Source organism: Haliotis rubra, unplaced genomic scaffold (genome assembly GCF_003918875.1).
Source record: "Haliotis rubra isolate DU_JTF1 unplaced genomic scaffold, ASM391887v1 Scf975, whole genome shotgun sequence".
NCBI lineage: Eukaryota > Metazoa > Mollusca > Gastropoda > Lepetellida > Haliotidae > Haliotis > Haliotis rubra.
This window is the reverse complement of record NW_025767718.1, coordinates 107,365-134,711: the sequence shown is the minus strand read 5'-3', so window position 1 is coordinate 134,711 and position 27,347 is coordinate 107,365. Positions and strand designations below refer to the sequence as shown.

The 27,347-nt window shown below is 38.9% G+C and overlaps 1 protein-coding gene across 1 annotated transcript; it reads right to left on the bottom strand.

The window, feature by feature from the left end:
- Window positions 1-542: 542 nt before the first annotated feature.
- Window positions 543-25,734, bottom strand: LOC124265369 (carbohydrate sulfotransferase 15-like). Its single transcript, XM_046700142.1, has 8 exons — window positions 25,576-25,734; window positions 22,946-23,231; window positions 21,043-21,147; window positions 4,836-4,901; window positions 4,096-4,252; window positions 2,366-2,537; window positions 1,416-1,563; window positions 543-610 (listed from the first exon to the last, which is right to left on the bottom strand). The coding sequence occupies exons 1-8, from the start codon at window positions 25,732-25,734 to the stop codon at window positions 543-545; spliced, it is 1,161 nt and encodes a 386-aa protein (XP_046556098.1).
- Window positions 25,735-27,347: the final 1,613 nt, after the last annotated feature.

The window sequence follows — 27,347 nt, the reverse complement described above, 5'->3', positions numbered from 1 at the left end:
TGTTCAGGATCCCGTTGCTCACAAGGGATAATTTAGTGGAGAGTTCTGTTTTTTTTCAAAATTACATATTTTCAGAGGCTTAAGGCCAGCCTCCCATGTGCCATATTTTGTACAGATTACGTTACGACGTTGAGGGGCGCCCATGTTGCAGAGGCACTGGTCGTATTCCATATGCATCACGCAAGGGTCATTCACATAGTATGAATAAATTGAATATGGTCTTATCCACAAAGCGTTCTTAGCACTACGACATTCCTAACCCTATGATAATTTATGGAGTTACGATAGGTCGTAACATTACGAACGCTTTGTGGTTTATTTCTCAAATTCTGTTTACATTATGTTGTTTTGTCAAAGTGGGAATATATTCGTAACCTGTTGGGGAGAGAGTGACACTATATGGCCTCACACTCTGATGGAGAGTTACTTGGGCATTCCTTTCTACATCACACTACCAATAGTCCTTCTCCATTATTGTTGCCAGTTTCTCGTTATGTGGTCCATAGAACCTGTCCAGAATATAACGTGTATCTGTCATCATGTCACCAGCTGTCCGGGGGGGTCTGCATCTGATTGGCTGCTTTTGGACCGGTGATGCTGAGCAGAGAATCTAGAAATAAACATTTATAACGTGTAGTGGTTGAGATTGAAATAAGCCCTGCTGCAGAGCTTGGTTCAGTCTCCGCAGCGCTGTGGGACGGATAACTTGCCGTGTTGCTTATGTCAAGATATTTAAAGGAACGTACGTTTATTATATGATGATGCGATACAAATTATAATACCGCTGTCTGGGGCGATGGGGTAACCTAGTGGTTAAAGAGTTCGTTCATCACGCGGAAGACCTGGGTTCGATTCCCCACATGGGTACAGTGTGTGAAGCGTGATATTGTTGGAATATTGTTAAAAGCGTCGTAAAACTAAACTCACTCACTAATACCGCTGTTAAGCAAATGTGAAGTACTACGGTGCGGGTAGTTGCATCATAACGATCTAGCTTGTCACAATTATATATCTAGCTTGTAAACACCAGTATGGTAACTAAAGTAGTGAAGATGGTGAAAGAGACGTTTTTAATAGGGAATACTATCAAATGTGTCATACAAATCAGGCGACGACTCATCAAACCCATGACGTAATAGCATCACATAAGTTCAAGCCCACCAGACAATGGAATTCGTTGCCATTTTCTTTCAGAAAGAGATTGTTGTATCTCAATGGTTATACTTTTAGTGATTGCGTTAAATTTTGGTTTTTGTAGGTTGGAGCATTTACACGAGGAGTGATCTTTCTTTTCCCACCACCTTACGTTGTCGACATCTGAAGCGTAGCCACATTTGAGCTCTCAAGGTCCGCTCTTATGATGAAACGTATGATCTATATGCAGTACCTGCGAAACTGAAAAACAACGAACTCACTCAAACCCAGAAACTTGAAGATGTCTACCAGATGTTTTGTTTTATCGAACATGTAGTCCTCGAACGTTTGAACGTAGATCTGTTTTCTGGGGAACAATTTCATCCAGTCCAACAGGAACACGTGGTAGATTCCTCTCCGTAGATCAATCTGTTGAAACATATTATAATAATTGGCAACATCACAACGTATGGTATGGATTTACAACTTCTTTACTATTTACAACACGACGTTTCTGGGCTACTTCTTGCCCCTCCATCAGGTGAATGACAGAATATGATTACGAGCAAAATATATAGTATGTACAGGACGCCAGTGAGATAGTATTACAGATTGAGATGTACAGAGATCGAGTGATGTGTTTTGATAGGTTTTGATTGAGATGTATAGAGTTCAAAAGATAAAGCAGTACGTTTGTGCAATGGATGTAAAGCGTGTTTATACAACGAAATAGCTCGATATACATGCTAAGATTGATACGAGGCCACTTATGAAAACAATGATGGGAGAACAAACATATGAAAACACACATCAAAGCATGTACAGTGATTAAGGGAAACTTGGGGAAACATGAACATTGAAAGCCTATCATTCTATGCACCAAGCATTCGGTAGGAAACACCCTGATTCATGTTAATTTCAGGTTTGGCGCGGTGGATCCAGATGGCCTCAATCAACTTTCTTAACCGCCAATTCATAAGTATCTTCTAGCTCTCGTTGGAAACTGTGGGCCGGCTTATCTTCTCTGGACGTGTGTTCTCTCTCTTTTTGTATACATGCGTATGACTCTCAAATTCTCTCTATTTCTTTCTCTCTCTCTCTCAATTTCTCTGTTTTTTTCTTTTCTTTCTTGCTCTCTTTTTCTAGCTCTCATGGCTGGGCGTGGCAGTGTATATCACGGCAGGGTACTGGGGTCAAATACTGGAAGAATGAAAACACCCTGATAACGAACCTCTTCTGTAAGGGAATCAGCGATGGTGTAGTTGTAGCAACATCCACGGAGGGACTGCCACTGCAGACAGTCGTTGAATGAGTCGATCTCTATGATAACCAGGTCATGGAAGAGTTGTTGTGACACCACTCTTCCCAGTTCAGCGGACTTGGAAACGTAGAAGGAGAAGAGTCTGAAGAAAAGTCACTCTCCTTTACTCACATTATACTCAGTGTCTTTTGTTTCTGCAGCTATGTATCACTTTCCCCACATTGTACCTCATTGTCTCTCATTATATATCATTGTCTCTCATTATATAGCATTGTCTCTCATTATATATCATTGTATCTCATTATATAGCATTCTCTCATTACATATCATTATCTCTCGTTATATATAATTGTCTCTCATTATATATCATTCTCTCCCATTATATATCATTCTATCATTATATATCATTGTCTCTCATTATCTCCCATTATATATCATTATATATCATTGTTTCTCCTTATATATCATTGTTTCTCATTATATATCATTGTCTCTCATTATATATCATTGTCTCTCAGTTCATAGCATTGTCTCCCGTTGCACATCATTGATTCTCATTACATATCACCGTTTCTCATTATATATATACTTATCTATCGCTGTACATCGTTGTTTTTCATTATACTATTATTGTCTCTCGGGTAGTATAATTGTCTCATTACATATCATTGAATCTCCTTATATATCAATGTCTCTCACTATATGTCGTTTTCTCTCGGGTTATATACTTGTCTCATTATATATCATTGTATCTCATTATGTATCATTGTATCTCATTATATATCATTGTCTCTCATTATATATCATTATATATAATTGTCTCTCATTATATATCATTCTTTCTCATTATATATCATTGTCTCTCATTATATATCATTGTATCTCATTATATATATTGTCTCTCATTATATGTCATTGTCTCTCGTTATATATATTGTCTCTCATTATATATGATTGTCTCTCGTTATATATATTGTCTCTCATTATATATATTGTATCTCATTACATAGCATTGTCTCTCACTATATATCATTGTCTCACGGGTTATATACTTGTCTCATCATATATCATTGTCTCTCATTGTATGTCATTGTCTCTCATTATATATCATTGTATCTCATTATATATATGTCTCTCGTTATATATCATTGCATCTCATTATATATCATTGTCTCTCATCAGATATCATTGTCTCTCATTATATATCATTGTATCTCATTATATATATTGTTTCGTCATTTGACGATATGTCATTATCTCACATTACGTATCGTTGTTTCTCATTGGGCATTATTGTCTCTCATTATGCAGTACTATCTCAATGTGCGTCATTACATGTCATTATTATACACTGTTGTGTCTCTCATTATATAACATTGTCCTACGTTTGTCAACGGGTTGTTTTAGATGTTTTTTGCCGTTGTACCAAGCAAGCGTGGCGCCAAAGTGACGGTAACTCCCACACATTACATGGACCTCACTAGTTTGTGTCTGGAAGGTCCGTGACGTCTCTAGACTGCATGTACACCATTTTACTGGACTGCAGGAGACTCTACTGTGTCTGACGTGTCATCTTCGTACGTGTGCGTAAATACGCGTGTTCGTATGTGTGTATGCGTGAGTGCACCTACTGCCTGCCTGGGCGTGCTTGAAGGATTCCTCACCCGTCTACTATGTGTGTATGTTTGACCAAGCTCTACCTGTCTGTGGGGTTCCTCAGTGACAGGATGATCTTCGCCCGCGGGTTGAGATGGTGAATGATATCAGCATTGGTCACGCATGGCTCGGTACAGCCTTCGTTGCCCGGCAACATATCCCAGAAGTCGTTATAGGAGAAATAATCTGGTGCTGCATCGCCTACAAAAAACACATCACATTAGATCATTATGTCAGTTTATTCCTTTTGCAGAAGTAGTTTCTGTTACAAGTGAGTGTTAAATAGTGATTAAAGGATACAGTATATGACTGTTGTTTTACTTGTTATGGAAATAGTTCGTTCTACTGATCTATTTTGCCACCGTTTTCCTGCTGTGTGTGGGCGGTGGGGTTACCTAGTGGTTAAAGCCTTCGCTGGTCACAATGTGTCACAGTCACATTTCTGGTGTCCCCCGAAGTGATATTGCGGGAGCATTGCTAACAAGCGGCGTACGGCTAAAGTCACTCACTCAACAGTGTGTGTGTGTGTGTGTGTGTGTGTGTGTGTGTGTGTGTGTAAATAGTAAAGTTGCTCAACTGTGTGTTTATATCAATAGGAAAGATGTTCTACATTGTATTTATCATAGGCAAGATTTTCTTCAATGTCTATATATCAATAGGAAAGATATTGTAAAGCTGTTCTACAGTGTGTATATTTGAACATGAAAGTTGTTCTACAGTGTGTATACATCAATAGGAAAGTTGTCCTACAGTGTGTATACATCAACAGGAAAGCTGCTCTTACAGCCTTCGTTGCCCGGCAACATATCCCAGAAGTCGTTATAGGAGAAATAATCTGGTGCTGCATCGCCTACAAAAAACACATCACATTAGATCATTATGTCAGTTTATTCCTTTTGCAGCAGTAGTTTCTGTTACAAGTGAGTGTTAAATAGTGATTAAAGGATACAGTATATGACTGCTGTTTTACTTGTTATAGAAATAGTTCGCTCTACTGATCTATTTTGCCACCGTTTTTCTGCTGTGTGTGGGCGGTGGGGTAGCCTAGTGGTTAAAGCCTTCGCTGGTCACAACGTGTCACAGTCACATTTCTGGTGTCCCCCGAAGTGATATTGTGGGAGCATTGCTAACAAGCGGCGTACGGCTAAAGTCACTCACTCAACAGTGTGTGTGTGTGTGTGTGTGTGTGTGTGTGTGTAAATAGTAAAGTTGCTTCAATGTCTATATATCAATAGGAAAGATATTGTAAAGCTGTTCTACAGTGTGTATATTTGAACATGAAAGCTGCTCTACAGTGTGTATCCATCAACAGGAAAGATGCTCTACAGTGAGTGAGTGAGTGAGTGAGTTATTATTTAACGTCACATCGGCAATATTTCAGCCATATCGTGACGAGAACACTTGACATTGAAACAGAATATATATAGAGATTATAAAACCTGCCGACAAAGGACAGTAAAGCAACTAGAGTATCACAGATATATATGTAAAACTAGTAATTGAATCTAAAACATTTTAACTATAGGGGACAACACAATATAAAAATGGGCTATAGATCGCTAACAACTGAAGGTTGATCACCATACTACGGACCATGGGGACTTACAGTACATTTGCTTCCTACATGGGCCCTAGCTGGATTTACATCATCCCCTCAGCTGTTAGCAATTGAGATATATCTAGCCATACATTAAAATTACACATATTCTACGATTAAAAAACGGAAAGTTGAAATTTACTTTGAATGTTTTGGGACTTACGTACCCTCTCAGGAGGACAATAATTTTACAGTACTTTAACCCCCCTCGAGGATACAGCCACTAACAATCTGTGTTACTAATTCAAACTTCCAATCATAAAATATTTAGCTATTTACAAATCTGTTAACAAATTTAATTCTTTTAAAAGAGCAATAATTAAATGAGGAAGATCCATCAAAGATCGGGATTTGAAATAGATATCCCTTGTGATGGAGTACTCAACACAGTCAAGCAAGACATGCTTGACCGTGATTCGTTCATCACAAGGGATACAAAACGGAGGATCTTCACCTTTTAATAGGTAGTCATGCGTATATCTTGTTTGGCCAATACGACATCGTCGTATGATGACCTCTTCAAATCTGGACTGGCAACCCAAGTAGGTGTAACCAATGTAATGTACTAGGGACCATGGGGACTTACAGTACATTTGCTTCCTGCATGGACCCCAGCTGGATTTACACCATCCCTTCAGCCATTGGCGACAGAAGAGAAACCTAGCCATAAATAAAAAGTACACATATTCTACGATTAAAAACCCGGTACACTTAAATTGACTAAATGTTTTGGGACTTACGTACCCTCTCAGGAGGACAATAATTTTACGCTACTTCAACCCCCTTTGAGGGTACAGCCACTAACAATATCAGTTACTAATTTAAACTACCAATAATAAAATATATATCTATTTACAAATCAGTTAGCAAGTCTAATTTTTTAAAAAAGGCAATAATTAAATGAGAACTTATATGACTAAAAAGATCCTTCATAGTTTTACGTTGAAGTGAATATCCCTTGTGATGGAATATTCAACACAGTCAAGCAGGACATGCTTGACCGTGATTCTTTCATCACAAGGGATACAAAACGGAGGATCCTCACCTTTTAATAGGTACTCATGAGTATATCGTGTGTGGCCAATACGACATCGTCGCATAATGACCTCTTCAAATCTGGACTGACAACCCAAGTAAGTGTAACCGATATAGGGTTTTATTGCATGTAATTTATTGATACCTACTTGGGTGTCCCACTTCTTTTGCATCAGATCACGGATATAAGATCTTATAGCAGCTTTGTAATCAGAGTATGGGATCAGAAGTGGTGTCACAGATGTGTTGAGTGCAGCCTTAGCAGCAATATCAGCAATTGTGTTCCCAGAAATGCCAACGTGGCTGGGTAACCAACAAAAGACGATATCGCATTGGCCAGTAGTAAGTTCATTATACAATTCAATAATTTCTAATAAAAGTGGATGTTTGCAAGAAAGATTATTAATAGCCTGAAGACACGAAAGAGAATCTGAAAAGATGATATATTGTTTATATTTACGGTGTTTATTAATATATTTAAGAGCTGTTAGTATTGCGTTTGCTTCTGTTGTGAAATTGAACTGTCATTGGGTAATCTGGAAGATATTGTTTTGGACCCAATGACAGTGGCACAAGCCACCGCGCCACCATCCTTGGATCCATCTGTAAATAAGGATTTATATCTATTACATTTATTTCTTAATTGACTAAATTCTTGTTTATACTGTAAATCATTAGTTTCGGATTTTTTAAATGTGGTTAATGTTATGTCAACGTCTGGCCTCACCAATTGCCAAGGAGGAGAAGAAAGAAGACGAGAAGGAGATATATTCTCCAGCTCAATGCCGGCAGTAGAAAGGAATGGTTTAATTCTGTGCCCAAGAGGCGGAACAAGAGAAGGCTTTTTGTTATAAAAATCCTCATAAAGAGGATTGAAGACACAGTTAAATGCAGGGTTAGACTCATTAGAATATAGTTTTGTAATATATTGTAAAGATAATTCAATACGTCGTTGGGAAAGAGATGGCTCATCTGCCTCAACATAGAGACTATCAACTGGAGAAGTTCTAAATGATCCAAGACAAAGTCTTGGAACCCTTGGTGGTGAACAGAATCAAGTAGTTTAAGGTTGCTTTTGCAGGCTCCACCATATACGATGGAGCCATAATCAAGCTTCGAGCGGACCAGTGATCTATATAGGTGTAGGAGGGTAGTTTGGTCCCCTCCCCACTTTGAATTAGAAACGACTTTCAATAAATCGAGTGCCTTCATGCATTTAGTTTTTAGGGATTTAATATGTGGTAGAAACGTTAAGTGTGAGTCAAAAACAATACCCAAGAACTTGGCCTCCTTCACAACTTTGATGGGTGTGCCATTTAGAGATAGTTCTGGGTCTTTATGCGGTTTGTATTTACGGCAGAAATGTATACAATTAGTTATGGATTTAGACAATTTATAGCCATTTTCGAGACACCATTTATCTATCTTGTTTAAACACAACTGCAATTGCCGTTCAATAGTATGCATATTTTTACCACGACAAGAAATATTAAAATCATCCACAAAAGGTGATCCATCTATTGAATCATTTAAAACCTTTGATAAACTGTTTATCTTAATGCTAAACAGTGTGACAGACAAAATACTGCCTTGAGGGACACCCTGGTCCTGATTATAATGGTCAGACAGGGTAGAACCCACGTGGACTTGAAATTGTCTGTCATGTAAAAAGTTGGATATAAATTGAGGCAAACGGCCCCGTAATCCAAAATCATGTAAATCTCTTAAGATACCATGTTTCCACGTAGTATCGTATGCTTTTTCTAGATCGAAAAAGATCGACACTGCATGTTGTTTATTAATTATGGCATTTTTTACAAAAGATTCCAAACGCACTAAATGATCAATTGTACTTCTGTTTTTACGGAAACCACACTGTATATCAGTTATTAGGTTGTTGGTTTCCAAGTACCAAACTAATCGATTATTGATCATGCGTTCCATGGTTTTGCAAACGCAGCTAGTCAGTGGAATTGGTCGAAAATTAGAAGGATCGGTATGATCACGTCCAGGTTTTGGGATTGGAACAATTATTGCATCATGCCATGAAGAAGGAAATTCACCAGACGTCCAAATACTACCAAAGATATGTAAGAGTGTATCTAAACAGGATTCTGGTAAGTGCTTCAGGAGTTGATAATGTATGTTATCAGCTCCTGCAGCAGTATCGTGAGCTTGGTCAAGAGCTTTATGAAGCTCATGAAGAGAAAATAATTCATTATAGTCTTCCCCATTATCCGTGTTGAAATGAATAGGTTTCTTTTCTTGTTGCTGTTGATATTTTTGAAATTTAGGTACATAGTTAGAGGAGGAAGACTGCTTAGCCAAAGTTTCACCTAGTTTATTTGCAATATCTGAAGTATCTGTTAATAATTCATTTCCATTTTTAAGGTGGTGGATGCCAGTTTTAGAGCCTTTACCTTTGATTTTTTGTACCATATTCCATACCTTGGACATGGGCGTACGTGAATTAATGTTTGATACATAATTTCGCCAAGATTGACGTTTACTTTGCTTAAAGGTACGCCTAGCTTTGGCATTTAAGATCTTAAATTTATTGAGATTATGGACCATAGGATGGCGACGGAAACAGTGTTCAGCTTTTTTCCGTGCCTTCCTTGCTTGTTTGCAGTTGTCATCAAACCATGGTTTTCGTATATGAGCAACAGCAGAGGACTTAGGAATACATTCATCAGCAATTATATTTAGTTCATCAGAGAAACATTTTATGGGATCAAGAGTGCCCATGAAAAGTTCAGGTTTCAATTTGCTAGTGCAAAGCGTTTCATATAAAAGCCAATCAGCTTTTTTTAAAATTCCATCGTGATGACGGAGGAACGTCAGATGGGGACACAGGTTTCAAAATAGTTGGAAAGTGGTCACTTCCACAGAGGTCATCGTGGACTGACCATGTGAATTCATTCAACAAATTTGAATCTGCAAGAGACAGGTCTAGTGACGAATACGTACCTGAAGCAGGATGTAGGTAAGTTTCTGAGGCATCATTAAAGATGCACAGGTCATTATTAGATATAAAATCCTCGATCACTTTTCCTTTTTGATTAATGTATGGACTTCCCCATAAAGGATTGTGCCCATTTAGATCACCCATGATGATACATGGTTTTGGGAGCTGGTCGTATAGCTTTTGAAGCTCACTCTGATGAAGACCCAAAGAAAGAGGAAGATATAAGGAGCAAAGTGTAAATGTAATATGCAAGGTGAGCCGAACTGCCACAGCTTGCAGATTTGTATTTAGGGGAACAGGACTATGAATGATGCCCTGTCGCACCAAAATAGAAGCGCCTCCAGTAGCCTTATCACCAGGAGGGGAAAATGAAAGAAATGAAATGTATTGCCTCAAATCAAATTTATCTGTGTTTTTGAGATATGTTTCTTGTAAGCATATAGCTGATGGATTTATATCTTGAGTTAATAATTGCAATTCATTAAAATTATGCCTTAGTCCTCTGCAATTCCACTGAAGTAGATTGGACTAGTTCATGGTGGTTCGATGGGAGTCCTTTCACGTGAACGTAAAGAAGTGTTATGTTGGGTAGATGGAGTAACATCCATCTCTAATGGCTCAAAGAAATTTTCACAGATGTTTCAACAGGAGTGGCAATCTTCGTTGTAATTTTCTTGTTTTGTGTCTTCTTTGGTTTTTTGGACAGTTCAGTTGATGATTTTTCTATAGCTGATGGTTCAGGAGCTGGAATGGACTGAGATGTTGGAGGGATGTCACGTTGTAGACTGTCAGTAGAAGTTGCCTGACTGTTCGATGATTTAGAAACATGCTGAGGGTGTTCGGATTTTGCCCATGTCAAGTCAGTTTGACATTCTACAGATTTAGTGGAAGGCGTGTGAGAGTGAGAGACAGCTGCAGCATAAGTTTGCGTTGAGGGAGGTGAACGGCTCGCGACAACTTTTTTAGCTTCTTGAAAGGAAATGTTGTTTTGACATTTCACTGTCAAAACGTCCTTTTCAAGTATCCACAAAGGACAAGATTTAGAAGCAGCGTCATGTTCACCCTTACAATTCACGCACTTCAGTTCTGCTCTACAACCAGTGCCTTCATGATTACCTCCACACCGAGGGCACGCAGAAGGTCGATTGCAGAATTTCGAACCATGTCCAAATTTCTGACAGTTGTAACACCGGAGCGGATTGGGTACATATACATCCACTCCGATATTGAAATAGCCAGCTTTAATGGATTTCGGGATAGCAGTCAGTGAAAATGTGAACAAATATATATTTGTTGGAATAGATACGTCTCCATCTCTTCTCATGAAGCGTTTCACTGAGGTAACATATTGTCCAGAAAGTTCTTTTAAGATTTCATCCTCAGTCATTTCCGCTAGACAACGGGCTCTGTCGCGGATGATCCCTCGACTAGAATTTAAAGTTCTGTGCACAGAAACTGAAACTTCAGTGTTTGCAAATGTGGAACATTTCAAAAGGTTGATAGCTTGCTGCCTCCGTGCACACTCAATTAAGAGGGAGCTGCCTCGGAGACGTGAAACATTTATCACCTCACCACAAATACCTTCGATTGCTTTGGAAATTGCAAACGGGTTGATCTTTAACAGAAGACCATTGTTAGATTCAACAACAATAAATCGTGCCCAAGAATTAGAATTTTGTGGAAGAGAAACATCATCATAAGCTGAGTGAGTGAGTGAGTTATTATTTAACGTCACATCGGCAATATTTCAGCCATATCGTGACGAGAACATTTGAGATTGAAATGGAATATGTGTATAATATAAAAAACCTGCCAACGAAGGGCAGTAAAACAACTAGAATATCACAGATATGTTTGTAAAACCAGCAATTAAACTAAAATATGTTAATTTGAAATGACAATACAATATAAAAACGGACTATAGATCGCCAATAACTGAAGGTAGATCACCATACTAGGATCCATGGGGACTTACATTACTTTTGCTACCTACATGGATCCTAGTTGGATTTACACCATCCCTTCAGCCATTGGCGACAGAAGAGAAATCTAGCCATAAATTAAAAGCACACATATTCTACGATTAAAAACGTGGTAAGCCTAAATTTACTCTAAATGTGTTGGGACTTACGTACCCCCTCAGGAGGACAATAATTTTACAATACTTCAACCCCCCTTTGAGGGTACAGCCACTAACAATCTAAGTTGATAATCTAAACTACCAATTATAAAACCTTATCTATCTACAAAACATATATCATAATTCATTTAACAGATCTATCTCCTTTAAAAAATCAATGATTAAATGATAGTTAACATTACTAAAAAGGTCCTTTATTGTTTTGACATTAAAATATCTACCCCTTATGATGGAGAATTCAACACAGTCAAGCAGGACATGCTTGACCGTGGTTCTCTCATCACAAGGGATACAAAACGGAGGATCCTCACCCTGCAATAGGCACCCATGAGTGTATCTAGTGTGGCCAATACGACATCGTCGCATGATGACCTCTTCAAATCTGGACTGACAACCCAAGTAAGTGTAACCGATATAGGGTTTTATTTCATGTAATTTATTGATACCTACCTGGGTGTCCCACTTTTTTTTTGCATCAGATCACGGATGTAGGTTCTAATGCTGGCTTTGTAATCAGAGTATGGAATAAGAAGTGGTGTCACAGATTTGTGAAGTGCTGCCTTAGCAGCAAGATCGGCCATTGCATTCCCAGAAATGCCAACATGGCTGGGTAGCCAACAAAAGACGATGTCGCATTGGCCAGTAGCAAGCTCATTATATAATTCAATAATTTCTAATAAAAGTGGATGTTTACAAGAAATATTTTAATAGCCTGAAGGCAAGAAAGAGAGTCAGAAAAGATGATATATTGTTGATATTTAGGTGTTTTTAATATATTTTAATGCTGTTAATATGGCGTTTGCTTCTGCTGTAAAAAATAGAGCTGTTATCTGGTAAACGAGAAGAGATGGTTCTGATCCAATGACAGTGGCACATGCCACCGCGCCACCATCCTTGGACCCATCTGTAAATAAGGGTGTATATGTATTATATTTACTTTTAATTGATTGTATTCTTGTTTATATTGTAATTCATTAGTTTCTGCTTTTTAAATGCTGTTAATGTTAGGTCAACTTGTGGTCTAACCAACTGCCAAGGAGGAGAAGAAAGAAGACGGAAGGAGCTATAGTTTCCAGCTCAACGCCGGCATCAGAAATGAATGGTTTAATTCTTAAACCAAGAGGTGGAACAAGAGAAGGTTTTTTGTTGTATAAATCCTCATAAAAAGGATGAAAAACACAGTTAAATGCAGGGTTAGACTCGTTAGAATAAAGTTTTGTTATATACTGCAAGGACAATTTTATACGGCGTTGTGTAAGAGATGGTTCATCTGCCTCGACGTAGAGACTGTCAACAGGAGAAGTTCTAAAGGATCCAAGACAAAGTCTTAGACCTTGGTGATGGACAGAATCTAATAGTTTTAAGTTGTTTTGCAGGCTCCACCATATACGATGGAGCCATAATCAAGTTTCGAGCGGACCAATGATCGATATAGGTGTAGGAGAGTGGCTTGATCCCCTCCCCACTTAGAATTTGAAACAACTTTCAACAAGTCAAGTGCCTTCAGGCATTTAGTTTTAAGAGATTTAATATGCGGCAGAAACGTTAAATGAGAGTCAAAAATTAAACCCAAGAACTTGGCCTCCTTTACAACTTTGATGGGAGTGCCATTGAGAAACAGTTCCGGTCTTTATGCGGTTTATATTTTCTACAAAAATGTATACAATTAGTTTTGGATTTAGAAAATTTAAAACCGTTTTCAATTGACCATTTATGAATTTTATTGAGACATAGTTGTAGTTGCCTCTCTATTGTATGCATATTTTTACCACGACAAGAAACATTAAAATCATCCACGAAAAGTGATCCATCAATTGAATCATTTAAAACCCTTTGACAGGCTGTTTATTTTAATACTAAATAACGTGACAGACAAAATACTGCCTTGTGGGACACCCTGATCCTGATGGTAATGGTCAGACAGGGTTGAACCCACTCGGACTTGAAATTGCCTGTTTGTTAAAAAGTGTGAGATAAAACGAGGTAAACGACCTCTCAAACCGAAATCATGTAAATCCTTCAAAATGCCGTACTTCCAAGTAGTATCATAAGCTTTCTCCAGATCAAAGAAAATTGATACTACGTGTTGCTTATTAACAATGGCATTCTTAACATAGGATTCTAATCGTACTAAATGGTCAATAGTACTTCGGTTTTTCCTGAAACCACATTGAATATCTGTAATTAGATTGTTGGTTTCCAAATACCAAACTAATCTATTGTTCACAATGCGTTCCATGGTTTTACAAACGCAACTGGTTAACGATATAGGGCGATAATTTGAGGGGTCTGTGTGATCCCGACCAGGCTTTGGTATGGGGATTACAATGGCATTGTGCCAGGAAGGAGGAAAATTCCCCGAAGTCCAAATATGGTCAAATATTTCTAAAAGTGTCAAAAGACATGATTGAGGCAGATGCTTTAGTAACTGGTAATGAATGCTGTCATCACCAGCAGCAGTATCATGAGCTTGCTCGAGAGCGGTATGTAGTTCATGTAATGAAAATACTTCATTATAATCTTCACCGTTATTAGAATCAAAATTAATTTTTGTTTTTCTTGGCGATTTTTATATTTCTGAAAGTCAGGATATAATTTGATGATGAAGAATTTCTGGAAAGAGTTTCACCAATTTTATTAGCAATATCACACTTACCAGTTATCAATTTATCACCGTCTTTAAGATGTTTAACAGAAGACTTGGAACCTTTGCCTTTTATTCTCTGGACCATATTCCATACCTTGGACATGGGTGTGCGCGAATTAATGTTGGAGACATATTTCCTCCAAGACTGGCGCTTGTTTTGTTTATAAGCACGTCGCGCCTTGGCATTTGTAATTTTAACATTATTGAAGTTATGAACTGTAGGATGTCTGCGGAAATACTTTTCTGCTTTCTTCCTACACTTCCTTGCTTGTTTACAGTCATTGTTAAACCATGGCTTACGAATATGAGGAGTTGCAGAGGACTTAGGAATTGACTGGTCAGCAATTTCATTCAACAGAGCTGAAAACAACTCTATAGGATCTGATACATTATTAAAATTGTCCGGTATTAATTTATCCATACACAATGTTTCATACAAAGACCAATTTGCCTTCGTAAAATTCCATCGTGATAAAGATGGTTCGTCATCCGGTTTTATAGTTTGTAGGACAGTTGGGAAGTGATCACTTCCACAAAGGTCATCATGAACGGACCATTCAAATTCGTTGTAAATATTTGAATCAGCGAGTGACAAATCAAGAGTGGAATAAGTTCCTGTAGCAGGATGTAAATAGGTGCTTGAATCATCATTACAAATACACAAACTATTATCAGAAACAAAATCTTCAATAACTTTGCCTTTATTATTTATATTTGTACCTCCCCATAGAGGGTTATGCCCGTTTAAATCACCCATGATGACACAAGGTTTGGGCAGCTGATCATATAAAGCTTGTAGATCTGTCTGCTGTAAAGTCGAGGAGGGTGGGATATACAAAGAGCAGAGTGTTAAGGCAATGTGAAATGTTAGCCGAACTGCAACAGCCTGAAGGTTGGTAGTAAGCGTAAACAATATGTAGGACATCCTGTCTTACCAAGATGGAGGAACCGCCAGTGACTTTTGCACCTGGAGGAGAAAAGTGATTATACAAATTGTATTTTCTGATATCACATTTGTCTGTGTCTCGAAGATATGTTTCTTGTAGACACATCGCTGATGGTGTAAAATCCTGTATTAAAATCTGTAAATCGTTAAAGTTATTCCTAAATCCTCTACAATTCCATTGATTATGTTGGACGATTGATTCATGGTGGCTCAATCGGTGAACGGTCTCGTCGTGAGGGCGGATTCCTACCGCTCTGTGACGGAGGGGTTATGTCCATATCAAGAGCTTCAAAGGAGTTATGGACGACTATCTCTGAAGATGAAGGTTTTTTGTTTGCCTGTTTTCTATTTTTTTTCTTTTCATTTCTGGTCAAAGGTTGTACAACTGGTTCAGCTGTGACTGATATACTGGGGGCATCAGGTACATCGTCATCAATTTGAGAATGATTCACAGTTTGAGTTGATGACGTGTCGGAATCACTGACATAAGTTAACCTGATAGGCTGATTTGAGTTGATCCATGACAGATCAGTCTGAACAGAAACAGATGTGCAAGGAGAAGCGGTATGGGCTACAACTGCAGAATATGATCTATTTAGAGGCAGTATTTGAATCTGATTTTCTACAAGTTTCTTTGCTTCCTGAAACGAAATGTTTTTCTCGTGTTTTAACTTTAGTATTTTTGACTGGTTTTGCCACACAGGACATAACCGTGAGGAAGCTACATGTTGACCTTTACAGTTTGCACACTGTATTTCAGCTGAGCATTCAGTGTTCTCGTGTCCGTCTCCACAGCGGTGACACACAGCAGATCTATTGCAAAATTTGGAGCCATGTCCAAATCTCTGACACTTAAAACATCGGAGTGGATTGGGGACATACATCTCCACTCCCATGTTCACATAACCAGCTTTTATTGATTTCGGCAGGACCGACAATGAAAATGTGAATAGATACGTACTAGACGGAACTATGTCACCGTCTCGTGTTTTCATAGTAAAACGTTTGACTGTGGTCACACCTTGGTTTTTCAGTTCAGTTGCGATTTCCTCCTCAGACATATCGGACAGGCAACGTGCTCTGTCGCGAACAATGCCACGGCAAGAATTCAAGGTTTTGTGCATAGACACAGCAACCTCAATGTTCGCAAATGTTTTAAGTGATAACAAGTTCTCAGATTGTTGTCTCCTTGAACACTCAATAAGCAGTGATCCACTTCGAAGACGTGTCACGTTCTTCACTTCGCCACAAATTCCTGAAACAGCTTTTGAAATCGCGAATGGATTAAGTTTAATTGGTTGTTTATCTGCTGCCTCGATAACAACAAATCGAGCCCATGAATCAAGTACAGGACAGACATTTACATTGTGACCAGTTTCATCAGTTTCTACATGTCTACGTTTGGATCTATTTGAACCAGGGTTTTGTTGAGCCATAGTGAAAGTAATGTGATTCAGCATCCCTGCTCCCCACCCACCATGGAGTGCCAAAAAGAGCGGTGTTTAATAGCATCGGATCTCCAACATGCAAACACCGGGGATACAGGGATGGTATACTTCAGCAAATATGACGCGAAAAGCTGCGTTAGTTTACCAAAGTAAATGTTTGGTTGGTTCGCCCAAAACAAGAAATTGGAAACATGCAGATTTCGGAGGACAACATTACCAAATTGGCCCATGAGCCACCGCCTTCTGGCATGAGACTCTAGGCAGATTTCATTTTGACAACGTAAATACGTTGGCCAAGACCAATCAAAACATATTATAGAATCAAATAATGATATGCATACAATTCATGCACAGGGCTTGGCATGACCAGCCGATTGGTAGAACCGGGCCCATTCTACCACCCGTCTAGGTGAAGTAAGGGTCGAAGTGGTGTGTTGGGCAACAGGAACACGGTTCCAGGATCCTATTGCCCTCAACCACCAGAATCCCGTCCTCCACCGACACAGGGGCGCAACCCACGGCAAACGGGTTGGTGGACCTAATATCCCCCCGGGTCCACAACGGGGGGTTGAAAGGCGCTTAGCGTGACCCAGCACCCACCACGAGGAGGTGGCCTTTCATGGGTGCCTTGGCCCATGAGCCACCGCCTTCTGACATATGACTCTAGGCAATTTCATATATAAATAATTTGTACATTGAAAATCAAAATGTCAAAGGCCCATAATAAAAATGTGGAAATAAAATAACTATGCACAGGGCTTGGCGTGACCAGCCGATTGACAGAACCGGGCCAGTTCTACCACCCGTCGAGGTGAAGTAAGGGGCGAAGTGGTGTGTTGGGCAAAAGGAACACGGTTCCAGGATCCTATTGCCCTCAACCACCAGCCTCCCGTCCTCCACCGACACAGGGGCGCAACCCACGGCAAACGGGTTGGTGGACCAAATATACCCCCGGGTCCACAACGGGGGGTCGAAGAGCGCTTAGCGTTACCCAGCACCCACCACGAGGAGGTGGCTCTTCACGGGTGCCGATGCTCTACAGTGTGTATGCATCAACAGGAAAGCTGTTCTACAGTGTGTATGCATCAATTGGAAAACTGAACAGGGACGATGCGACTTTTCTTCGGAGGTGCTAATACCGTTATCATCACATGCTTGATACACCGAACTTCGCACACATTGCAATAAAGATGTTGTCTATTCATAACAATAGTCCCTGTTCATCATACCAGCTTTGAAATGCAACTCAAAGAACTAATTGGAAAATTGCTTCGCACGTTATATCTATAAATAGGAGAGGTCTGGTTGCACTGTGTATCTACCAATAGGAGACGTTGGTCTCTACCGATATCTATCAATAGGAGAGGCTGGTCTGCATTGTTTATCTGTCAATTTGAGAGGTTTGTCTGCAGTGTGTATCTATCAACAGTAGAGCTTTTTCTGTGCCGTATATCTATCAACAGTAGAGCTTTGTCTGCGCCGTGTATCTATCAACATTAGAGCTTTGTCTGCACAGTGTATCTGAGTGAGTGAGTTTAGTTTTACGCCACACTCAGCAAAATTCCAGCTATATGGCAGCGGTTTGTAAATAATCGAGTCTGGACCAGACAATCCAGTGATCAACAGCATGAGCATCGATCTGCGCAATTGGGACCGAAGACATGTGTCAACCAAGTCAGCGAGCCTGATCACCCGATCCCGTTAGTCGCCTCTTACGACAAGCATAGTCACCTTTTGTGGCAAGCATGGGTCTTCACGGATGCACCGTGTATCTATCAACGGGACAGCTTTGTCTGCACCGTGTAGCTATCAAGAGTACAGCTTTGTCTGCGCCGTGTATCTATCAACAGTAAAGTTTTGTCTGCACTGTGTATCTATCAACAGTAGGACTTAGTCTGCAGTGTGTATCTGTCAACAGGAGAGCTTTGTCTGCACTGTGTATCTATCAACAGTAGAGCTTTGTCTGCAGTGTGTATCTATCAACAGGAGAGCTTTGTCTGCACCGTGTATCTATCAAAAATAGGACATTTTCTGCAGTGTGTATCTTTCAGCAAGAGAGTTTTGTCTGCACCGTGTATCTATCAACAGTAAAGCTTTGTCTGCACTGTGTATCTATCAACAGTAGGACTTTGTCTGCACTGTGTATCTATCAGCAAGAGAGTTTTGTCTGCACCGTGTATCTATCAACAGTATGACTTTGTCTGCAGTGTGTATCTGTCAAAAGGAGAGCTTTGTGTGCACTGTGTATCTATCAACAGTACAGCTTTGTCTGCGCTGTGTATCTATCAACAGGAGAGCTTTGTCTGCACTGTGTATCTATCAACAGTAGGACTTTGTCTGGAGTGTGTATCTATCAACAGTAAAGCTTTGTCTGCACTGTGTATCTATCAACAGTAAGGCTTTGTCTGCACCGTGTATCTATCAACAGTAGACCTTTGTCTGCACCGTGTATCTATCAACAGTAAAGCTTTGTCTGCACCGTGTATCTATCAACAGTAGGACTTTGTCTGCAGTGTGTATCTATCAACAGTAGAGCTTTGTCTGCACCGTGTATCTATCAACAGCAGAGATATGTCTGCACCGTGTATCTATCAGCAGTAGAGCTTTGTCTGCGCTGTGTATCTATCAACAGTAAAGCTTTGTTTGCACCGTGTATCTATCAACAGTAGGACTTTGTCTGCACTGTGTATCTATCAACAGTAAAGCTTTGTCTGCACTGTGTATCTATCAACAGGAGAGTTTTGTCTGCACCAGGTATCTACCAGCAGTAGAGCTTTGGCTGCAGTGTGTATCTATCAACAGGAGAGCTTTGTCTGCAGTGTGTATCTATCAACAGTAGAGCTTTGTCTGCAGTGTGTATCTATCAACAGTAAAGCTTTGTCTGCACCGTGTATCTATCAACAGTAGGACTTTGTCTGCACTGTATATCTATCAACAAGAGAGCTTTGTGTGCACTGTGTATCTATCAACAGTAGAGCTTTGTCTGCACCGTGTATCTATCAACAGGAGAGATATGTCTGCATTATGTATCTATCAGCAGTAGAGCTTTGTCTTCGCTGTGTATCTATCAACAGTAGGACTGTGTCTGCACTGTGTATCTATCAACAGTGGAGCTTTGTCTGCACTGTGTATCTATCAACAGGAGAGTTTTGTCTGCACCAGGTATCTACCAACAGTAGAGCTTTTGCTGCAGTGTGTATCTATCAACAGTAGAGCTTTGTCTGCAGTGTGTATCTATCAACAGTAGAGCTTTGGCTGCAGTGTTTATCTATCAATAGTAGAGCTTTGTCTGCATCGTGTACCTATCAACAGGAGACCTTTGTCTGAACCTTGTATCTGTCAACAGTAGAGCTTTGTCTGCAGTGTGTATCTATCAACAGTAGAGCTTGGGCTGCACTGTTTATCTATCAATAGTAGAGCTTTGTCTGCATCGTGTACCTATCAACAGGAGAGATTTGTCTGCACTATGTATCTATCTAAAGGAGAGCTTTGTGTGCAGTGTCGAGAAATTGTCAGCAATGTCCTAACCTTCTTTAAAATACAAATGGTTTAATGTTTTGGATTCGGGCTTTTAGGCAGCGAGAAGCTACATTAATAATATTCTCTGCTCCCCTATTTAAATAATGAACAACTCGACCTGCCGTTTGTGCCATTTGACCTCCCGGGTCATGCATATGCAGAGTAGCTCATGTCAAGCTGAACAAGCTGTATCTATCAATAGGAAAGGTTTATGTGCACTCATTATCAGTCAAAATGGGCGCTTTGTCTGGAGTGTTTATTCACAAAAAGGAGAAATTTGTCTGCACTGTTTATCCATCCAAAGGAGAGGTTTGTCTGCATTGCTTATCTATCAATAGGAGAGGTTTATCTGCGCTCTTTATCCATCAAAAGGAGAGGTTTGTCTGCACTGTTTATCCATCAAAATGAGAGCTGTTATGTATATCAACAGGACCTATAGCTGTCATCGGGTGTTTGCCATACAAGAGTAGTAGGTGCAGACTACCAGTGTACCTGTGATGAACAATGCATCTGGTATTACGAGAGTTGTCAAGGGTGTGGGCAACACAAAGTATATAGACAGACGAGCGGTGTTGCATACTGTTGGGCCTACGAGCCCACGGCAATGCATCTGGGATGTTACTACTAATACCTTTAATTGTCAATTGTCGTTTGTTTCGTGACAGTGCATTAAGACATGCGTTTTTCTCACCTGTGATATATTCGTTAATACTATCCTGACTGTGTTTAGTCTGTATGAAGTTAGCGCCCATCTGCTGCAGATTCAAATATATCTCGAAGGAAGAGCAGGATTCCCCTGAGAAGGAGATGATACACTGATGACAGAATATTGGATTTTTTTGTTTGTGCTGCATATTTGTAACTTTTATTATTGCTTTTCACAAAGAAAAAACTGGCGAAAGTTTGAAACCACTAACATTCATGAAAGTTTTATCATGGTGTTTTCACTTAAACATGAATTAATGAATGAATTTCTTTTAATTTCTTTAAAATTGCGTTTGGCTTAAATCAACGCGTGGCTGACATGTGTGAGAGGAACAACACAAGTAATTTGTACGTTTGTGACTTTGGAATGATGTCGATAATACTTAAAACACCATAAAAGAAAATCTTGATCTTAGTGTTAAGCAGATTTCAAACACACTAGAAGACTATCTGGATCTAACTGTTAATGACATAACACACTAGAAGACTATCTGGATCTAACTGTTAATGACATAACACACTAGAAGACTATCTGGATCTAACGGTTAATGACATAACACAGTAGAAGACTATCTGGATCTAACTGTTAATGACATAACACAGTAGAAGACTATCTGGATCTAACTGTTAATGACATTTGAAACACACTAGAAGACTATCTGGATCTAACTGTTAATGACATAACACAATAGAAGACTATCTGGATCTAACTGTTAATGATATTTCAAACACACTCGAAGACTATCTGGATCTTACTGTTAATGACATAACACACTAGAAGACGATCTGGATCTAACTGTTAATAACAACACACTAGAAGACTATCTGGATCTAACGGTTAATGACATAACACAGTAGAAGACTATCTGGATCTAACTGTTAATGACATAACACACTAGAAGACTATCTGGATCTAACTGTTAATGACATAACACACTAGAAGACTATCTGGATCTAACTGTTAATGACATAACACACTAGAAGACTATCTGGATCTAACTGTTAATGACATAACACAGTAGAAAACTATCTGGATCTAACTGTTAATGACATTTCAAACACACTAAAAGACTATTTGGATCTAACGGTTAATGACATAACACAGTAGAAGACTATCTGGATCTAACTGTTAATGACATAACACACTAGAAGACTATCTGGATCTAACTGTTAATGACATAACACAATAGAAGACTATCTGGATCTAACTGTTAATGACATAACACAGTAGAAGACTATCTGGATCTAACTGTTAATGACATTTCAAACACACTAGAAGACTATTTGGATCTAACGGTTAATGACATAACACACTAGAAGACTATCTGGATCTAACTGTTAATGACATTTCAAACACACTAGAAGACGATCTGGATCTAACTGTTAATGACATAACACACTAGAAGACGATCTGGATCTAACTGTTAATAACAACACACTAGAAGACTATCTGGATCTAACTGTAAACGACATTCCAAACACAATAAAATACAATGTTGATCTCAGTGTTGATAACACTTCGAACACAATTGTAAACAATCTGGGTTTGGGTGTTCATAATACTTCAAACACAATAAAAGATAAGTTGGATATTAGTGTGAATAATATTTCTAACACAATAAGACAATATGGATCTCGAACCCATGATCAAATACCACCAGTACAGCAAGTGAAACACTATGTTCTTTTATAGATGTAGCCTAGTGGTCCGCATCAGCGATAACATTCGAAATCACGATTGACTGCAATGCAGGTGAAGTAGTAGTATAACACAAACTCACTCACTCACGCAAGCCAGCACGCATGCACGCACGCACGCCGATATTGCCCTGCTAATGCTCGGTCTTTACGTTCTGGTTCATATCCTCTCATTTCATGGTTAAACCTACTTAGTCGTGTTCGGCACAACCACTGGGACTCTTTCACTGGATGAGGGGCAACCTTGGGGTGTTTTGTCAGTCTGTTTAACAGGTCGGTGGTCCCACTCTTGCCTTGTCCTATGATATAGAAGTACGGGAGACAACGCAGCATCCTCTTCTCCCCTCGCCCCCTCCATTTGACAATCTCTACCAGGGGTGCACTGCTGAGGTTCCTGGTCCAAGGGCAATGATTTTTTCGGACGTTTTCCTCCCACCAGCACGGGCTGTTGAACTCTAACACAGGCTGGGGTACATCCTGTGGAACAGAGCGGCGTCAACCAAGCTCATTCACTGTCACTGTTACATATTTTCAATTATTTACTTATAGGCAAATTCGCAAGCAATGGTTCGTTTGATGCAGATTCCATATCTAACGTTTGCTCGAAGGTCTTGACACCAGCTATAACCATTGTTTTCTTTTCATTGACGAATTCACCCTTTTTGTATGTTTGTTTGTGTTTATTTTAAAAATTGAGGTGTTAAAAATCAGATAGTATGTAAACTATGGACAGTAGATGCACCGTCACAAACAACCATCGAAAACTATTACGTGTTGATTTCCATCTTCTGTTGAAAGCATCTACTGAAACCTAAAAATTAGTGTGATAAAATGAATCAAAGAATAATTGTGAAAAAGAAACAATAATTATTGTATTTCATAATGAGCAGAATTTCCACAAATATATATTTGCAGCACACTATTATATAAAAGGAGTGATAATACCATATGGCTTCAACACTGTTCAACCTTCTGGAATAAGCCTAACCTAGGAATTCATAGTGAAAAGATATCTTCATCCAAATGTTTGTCTTCATGTAATGCGAGATAATAGGCAAGTGCGTTAATATTTATCTCAAACTACAACGGATACCTTTTTATTCTCTCGAGAACCACGTATTTGATGAACATGTTAGAACCGTTAATCAAGTATGTTAAAATCCTGGGTTTGACATATTGGTTTAGAAGACAGACCCCCCAAATTGGTGAAAATGTGGTGCAGTTCTGGCGACCGAATGGGATGTGATTTTTCACAATCAGGAATGATTTAGGTATGATGTGAAGCTGGATTTCATCAGCCACCGTGCGTGACTACCGTGCAGGCGCTGTTTAACATGTGATTTCAGTTATGGTAATATTTTAACCGATAACTTGATGGTCTATGTTAATACCTCTGGTTTACATTGACCGATGTTCATCGGAATAGTAGTTTTGGAATACTTAGATCATGATTTAAACTTCAGGACAATGGCAGTACATATACGCTCATCGCAAACATATTTTGGTAAGGTCTAAGGTCAAATTTAATACAAAGTGATGATAACAATATGAGCTTAACTTTACAAATTAAAAGCAATTTGGCTAAAATTTGTCTAATTCAGCATTATCATTTGAAGTTCATATTTACCTTTGGTTGGCACAATGATATACAATTACAAGAAAAAAAAGTTGGTACTTTGTATTTAGATCAGCAAAATGTTACATAATTTCAGCTCCATGCTTTACAACAATATCACCAATACCAAATATGTCGAAGATACTGTTGGACAATCATACAAATTTCTATTTATTGACAGATCAACAACAATTCAGCTCATGTTAGAAGGAGATATGATTTGATAGGTGCTCGGAACTTTGCCCCCTAGGAGCTCTGTCCCCACAGTCTTCACAGCAGAGGAATTTTGCCCACGATATTAATATTTTGCCCACCATAATAATACAATATTATATAAAATAAGTATGCATTACTTTATTGACCTACACAGAAACAGTATATTATATAGCACTTTAACAGTGCAATTTTCCCAGATTCGTTTTGATAAGTGTCAATAGTGTTTATATTTGTGTCACTTCACGCTACAACTGCTTGCACTGCACTGACATGCTGTAAAACCCTTACAGCAGATGGATAATAACATGACGTCCTAATGGAAGGTTGTAGGTGACATGTTATTGTGGTGTGCAATGTTTAGTGTTTACAATGTGAAATATTACGACTTGGTGTTTCTTGATTTATTTTACACTGACAATTATTAATACATTATGATAGATATTACACACTGCCCAGAACGGTTCTTGGTATCCTACCGACAAATATACACACCTCTCATTTACCTCTGAAATGCTTAATCACACAGTATTTCCAATACATTCCTTTTGATTGGGGGCGGTGGGTTAGCCTAGTGGTTCGAATCCCCAAATGGGTACAACATGTGAAGCCCATTTCTTGTGTCCTCATCCGTGATATTGCTGGGAAACTGCTAAAAGCGTCGTAAAACTAAACTCAATCAATTCTTTTGATTGTAATAGGTGATGTAATTTACTTTTCTAAGTTTACTAGGGTTCGAAATCTGAATATTTTCTAAGGTTGGGGAACATTCGTAAAGTTTAAATTTTAAAATCTTTTCATGGTTTAAATACATTTGCATCATTCCGGATATCAAGGGTGTGCATTTGAGTATTTTTTATACGCTCATGTTACCAGTACAAAATGGCCACAGAAAAACTGAGTTCACATTGTGTTATTCACATATGCTGAAGCCTTTGCAATCAAGACTCATACCGATTTTCATATTTGGGACGAAAATCAGAAACAACTCACCAGGTTCATCAGGTCAAGGTCGCGCCACAAGGTCATGTTTTGGCGGGCATGTGCAAGGTACCAAACCGTTCTCTGAAATGCCACTTCTTCTGGAGGGTATCCCAATAGTTCGGACGAATTGCGAGATCGGTTCTGCATGTGTTTGAACAACTCTAACATGTGCTGCCGGTGGGGCACTGGGATATCTTCCGGTTCGGAAGGGAGTGAGTGAGTTAAGATTTTAAGTCACATCGGCAATATTTCAGCCATATCGTGACTAAAGCAAGTTAACAATTTAAGTGAAATTATAAAATTCTGCCGACGAAGGACAGTAAAATAACTAGATTATCACAGATATAGATATAAAACTAGTAACAAAAATCTAAAACATTTGAACTATACAAGACGATACAATATAAAAAACAGGCTATTGATCGCCAACAACTGAAGGTAGATCACCATACTAGGGACCATGGGGACTTACAGTACATTTGCTTCCTGCATGGACCCCAGCTGGATTTACACCATCCCTTCAGCCATTGGCGACAGAAGAGAAACCTAGCCATAAATAAAAAGTACACATATTCTACGATTAAAAACCTGGTACACTTAAATTGACTAAATGTTTTGGGACTTACGTACCCTCTCAGGAGGACAATAATTTTACGCTACTTCAACCCCCTTTGAGGGTACAGCCACTAACAATATCAGTTACTAATTTAAACTACCAATAATAAAATATATATCTATTTACAAATCAGTTAGCAAGTCTAATTTTTTTAAAAAGGCAATAATTAAATGAGAACTTATATGACTAAAAGATCCTTCATAGTTTTACGTTGAGTAAAATATCCCTTTGTGATGGAATATTCAACACAGTCAAGCAGGACATGCTTGACCGTGATTCTTTCATCACAAGGGATACGAAACGGAGGATCCTCACCTTTTAATAGGTACTCATGAGTATATCTAGTGTGGCCAATACGACATCGTCGCATAATGACCTCTTCAAATCTGGACTGACAACCCAAGTAAGTGTAACCGATATAGGGTTTTATTTCATGTAATTTATTGATACCTACTTGGGTGTCCCACTTCTTTTGCATCAGATCACGGATATAAGATCTTATAGCAGCTTTGTAATCAGAGTATGCGATCAGAAGTGGTGTCACAGATTTGTTGAGTGCTGCCTTAGCAGCAATATCAGCCATTGTATTCCCAGAAATGCCAACGTGGCTGGGTAACCAACAAAAGACGATGTCGCATTGGCCAGTAGCAAGTGCATTGTACAATTCAATAATTTCTAATAAAAGTGGAGGTTTGCAAGAAAGATTTTTAATAGCCTGAAGACACAAAAGAGAATCTGAAAAGATGATATATTGTTTATATTTACGGTGTTTATTAATATATTTAAGAGCTGTTAGTATTGCGTTTGCTTCTGCTGTGAAAATTGAACTGTCATTGGGTTGTCTGGAAGATATTGTTTTGGACCCAATGACAGTGGCACAAGCCACCGCGCCACCATCCTTGGATCCATCTGTATATAAGGATTTATAGGTATTATATTTATTTCGTAATTGACTAAATTCTTGTTTATACTGTAGATCATTAGTTTCTGATTTTTAAATGTGGTTAATGTTAAGTCAACTTCTGGCCTCACCAATTGCCAAGGAGGAGAAGAAAGAAGACGGAAGGAGATATATTGTCCAGCTCAATGCCGGCAGCAGAAATGAAAGGTTTAATTCTGAGCCCAAGAGGCGGAACAAGAGAAGGTTTCTTGGTGTATAAATCCT